The following is a 3163-nucleotide window of genomic DNA, read 5'->3' on the forward strand; positions in this document are numbered from 1 at the left end:
CAGCTACTTGGGAGGCTGAGGCAGGAGGATCACGTGGGCCCAGGAAGTTGAGACTGGCCTAGGCAATATAGTAAGACCTCACCCTATCTTAAAAAAAAAAAAAATGTATAACAAAAATGTCATCACATTACTGTATAAATAGCACCACCTTGTGGCCCTTGAATAGTTTGTTTTCCACTCTGCTTTGTAAAGAGACATGGTGCTTTCTCTCCAGTAGATAAAATTGAGTAGCATGTAAGGTGTATTACTCAGATTGCTATGCCGAGGAAACAAACTTGGGCCTTGGAGTTTGAGGCTGCAGTGTGCCGTGATCGTGCCACTGCACTCCAATCTGGGTGACACAGCAAGACCCAATCTTAAAAAGAGAGAAAAGCTGCTTGGTAAGAGTATAAAATACAGGTAGCTTTCATATTATAACCTATTTATTAAGCAATTCCCTTATTACACTATCCCTTATATTTCTGTCCTCTTGCTTCTCCTGGCTGCATTCCCTAACCTTTTCCTCATAACACATCTTTTCACTTTCTACATAAGGCTTGTTATCCTTAAGCTCAGTTTTAGAGTTCTTCACTTACCATTTTATCAGATTTGTCTCCTGACATGCCCCCTTCCCCTCCCTGTTGGTTCAGAGGTTTCAGTGTACAGTCCACTGAGTTGCATATAGAGCAGTTTACTTTCACTTAGCTGCGTATTTGACATACTCCCTTATTACATGTCTCTAATGAAGGATTCTTTATTCCAGGGCACAAGTAGCAGGAAAATTGTTACAGGGTGTGTAATTATAGCTATCACATAGTGAGGAGCATTGCACTGATCCCTTCATGACTGAGGTGACTGACAGCTGAGAATTACACAGTATGGGCAACCATTCATCACTGTGCAAGCGCATTTAAAGAGCTTTCCTGCTTCAGGTTTGTTAGTGGCTATGCTATTTTTACTCCTGAATAATCTCTAACAGAATTATTTGTTTCCATATGGGACAGATCCCTGATAAGGTAATACACAGGCTGGAACAGATACAGAATATGAATAATGTCATTGGATTTAGTGAATAAATAATAACAAGGATCCTTTTTACATAGAAGGAAAATGTACATTAGTGACATCCCTGTTGCAGACATGGCTCACATTTGCAGTGCTACAGCAACCATAAAAAGTTTGATAACCCAAAACATTGAAATGGTTTCTCTTACAGTTGGACCCCGGGCGTTTTTTACACGTGGGAACCCAGGCACACCAAAGCATTGCTGCTCACCTAGATAACCAGGTTCCAGTTGGGAGTCCCAGAGCTATTTCCCGCACCAATGAGAATGACCCGGTGAGTTACTAATGTGTATATGGGGTTTCTTGGGACTTATGATTTGTGTTTCTACCCTCATTTTGCATAGGAAAACTGAGCAAACAAGCGAAGTAAATGTGCATTTAATCAGATAGACAGTGCACCTGTGATAGCACTCTGAAACCCAGATTCTCCCTGTACCTGTCTGATACTGTGGTAACACACTGGCCAGCTCAGTCCATATCTGTTCCCATGTAATCTCTACTAGTGAAGTCACCTAGTGCCACAGATTTTGCTGAGCATAGAGTTGTCAAATACTCAATACTTACCAAGTTTAATTTCTTACAGGGGAAGTTTACCAATTATCATTGCTCCTACTTGTGTTGGGTGATAAACTTTTCCTTAAAGGTTCATGTAGTGAATATTTTAGGCTGATGGACCAGGATGGTCTGTCACAAGTACTCAACTCTGCCATAAACAAATGGGTGTGAACATGTTCCAGTAAAACTTTGCTTTCAAAACAGGTGCCCAGCCATAACTTACCAACCTCTGGTATGGCGAATACTAAAGAAATTAAACTACTGCCCTACAATTTTCTATCAGGGCAGATTCAGAACCCAATTTTTCTAATAACCAATCTGATGGTATTTTGTTGTTTTGTAAGTGGATTTCCTAGGGTCTGCAGAGGGAACTAACTTGATTTGTTATGAGAAGAGCATCATTTAAAGTAAAGTTTATCTGCACAAGATCAGGTTTCCAGCAGTATCTAGTGTTGCATTTTCTAGTTCAGTTCCTCATTAGACTGGATATTGATTTCTTTTTTGTTGCTGCCTCTTATAAATGAAATTAATTTGTGATCTGTGCTGTAATGTGAAGAACCAGCAGCTTTTTTTCCCTGCCCCTATCTTCTGAGTCTTCCCATCTTAATAAAGGCTATGTGGAAGGAAAAAAATAATCTCCCATTACCCAAAATCTGTTCTCAGCATGGTATCTTTTAAATATACCTCTAGCCTTTGGCCATGTGGGATGGCTCACGACTGTCATCCCATTCACTTAATATTTACTCCCAGACTGGGAGGCTGAGGCAGGTGGATCACTTGAGGTCAGGAGCTCTAGACTAGCCTGACTAACTTGGTGAAACCTCATCTCTACTAAAAATACTAAAATTAACCATGTGTGGTGGTGGGCACCTGTAATCCCAACTACTCAAGAGGCTGAGGCAAGAGAATCGCCTGAACCCAGGAGGCAGAAGTTGCAGTGAGCCAGGATCACGCCACTGCACTCCAGCCTGGGCAACAGAACAAGACTCCATCTCATAAAGAAAAAAAATATATATATCTCTAGCATTCACCTATATTCACAAGCACAAAATGAAATAGAATAAATAAATCAAGCCACTGAAGTGTCTTTCAGCTTTCTCTGTAATTATAGTTCCGTTATCTGCCAATTCCTCTGGTGTTTCTATGAGAACAGCAGCATGCTGTTTTCAGCCTCCCAAAGTGCTGGGATTACAGGCATGAGCCACCATGCCCGGCCAAAAAAATTTTTTTTAATTAGCAGTGCATAGGATCATGCACCTGTAGTCCCAGATAATCTTGTCACATGATTGGAGCACCTCTGTAGACAGTACAGAAGAATCCAGATGGCAAGAATTGTCTCTGCTACCCCTACATCTACAGTTTACTTTGATAAGCAATTGGCTTCATTATTTGGGCCACCACTTTTATATACATGCTGGGTTTGGAGACAGCAACCAGCATTCTTGGCTAATATAAATGAGACTGGGCACAGTAGCTCATGCCTGTAATCCCAGCACTTTGGGAGGCCGAGGTGTGAGGATCACTTGAGCCTAGGAGTTCTAGACTAGCCTGGGCAACATAGCAA

The 3163-nt window shown here is 41.3% G+C and overlaps 1 protein-coding gene across 3 annotated transcripts in view; it reads left to right on the forward strand.

Moving 5' to 3' along the window:
- Positions 1 to 3163, forward strand: part of DAP3 (death associated protein 3) — a 35162-nt gene that overhangs the window by 13525 nt on the left and 18474 nt on the right. For 2 of the 3 annotated variants that reach the window (XM_017509954.2, XM_017509950.2), the window contains exon 3: positions 1196 to 1318. The exons of the other annotated variant lie outside the window; for it this stretch is intronic. In XM_017509954.2, the coding sequence (XP_017365443.1) occupies positions 1196 to 1318 (123 nt within the window). The remainder of the gene's footprint in view (positions 1 to 1195; positions 1319 to 3163) is intronic. 3 annotated transcript variants of the gene reach the window in all.

This window comes from Cebus imitator, unplaced genomic scaffold (genome assembly GCF_001604975.1).
Source record: "Cebus imitator isolate Cc_AM_T3 unplaced genomic scaffold, Cebus_imitator-1.0 Scaffold427, whole genome shotgun sequence".
Taxonomy (NCBI): Eukaryota; Metazoa; Chordata; class Mammalia; order Primates; family Cebidae; genus Cebus; species Cebus imitator.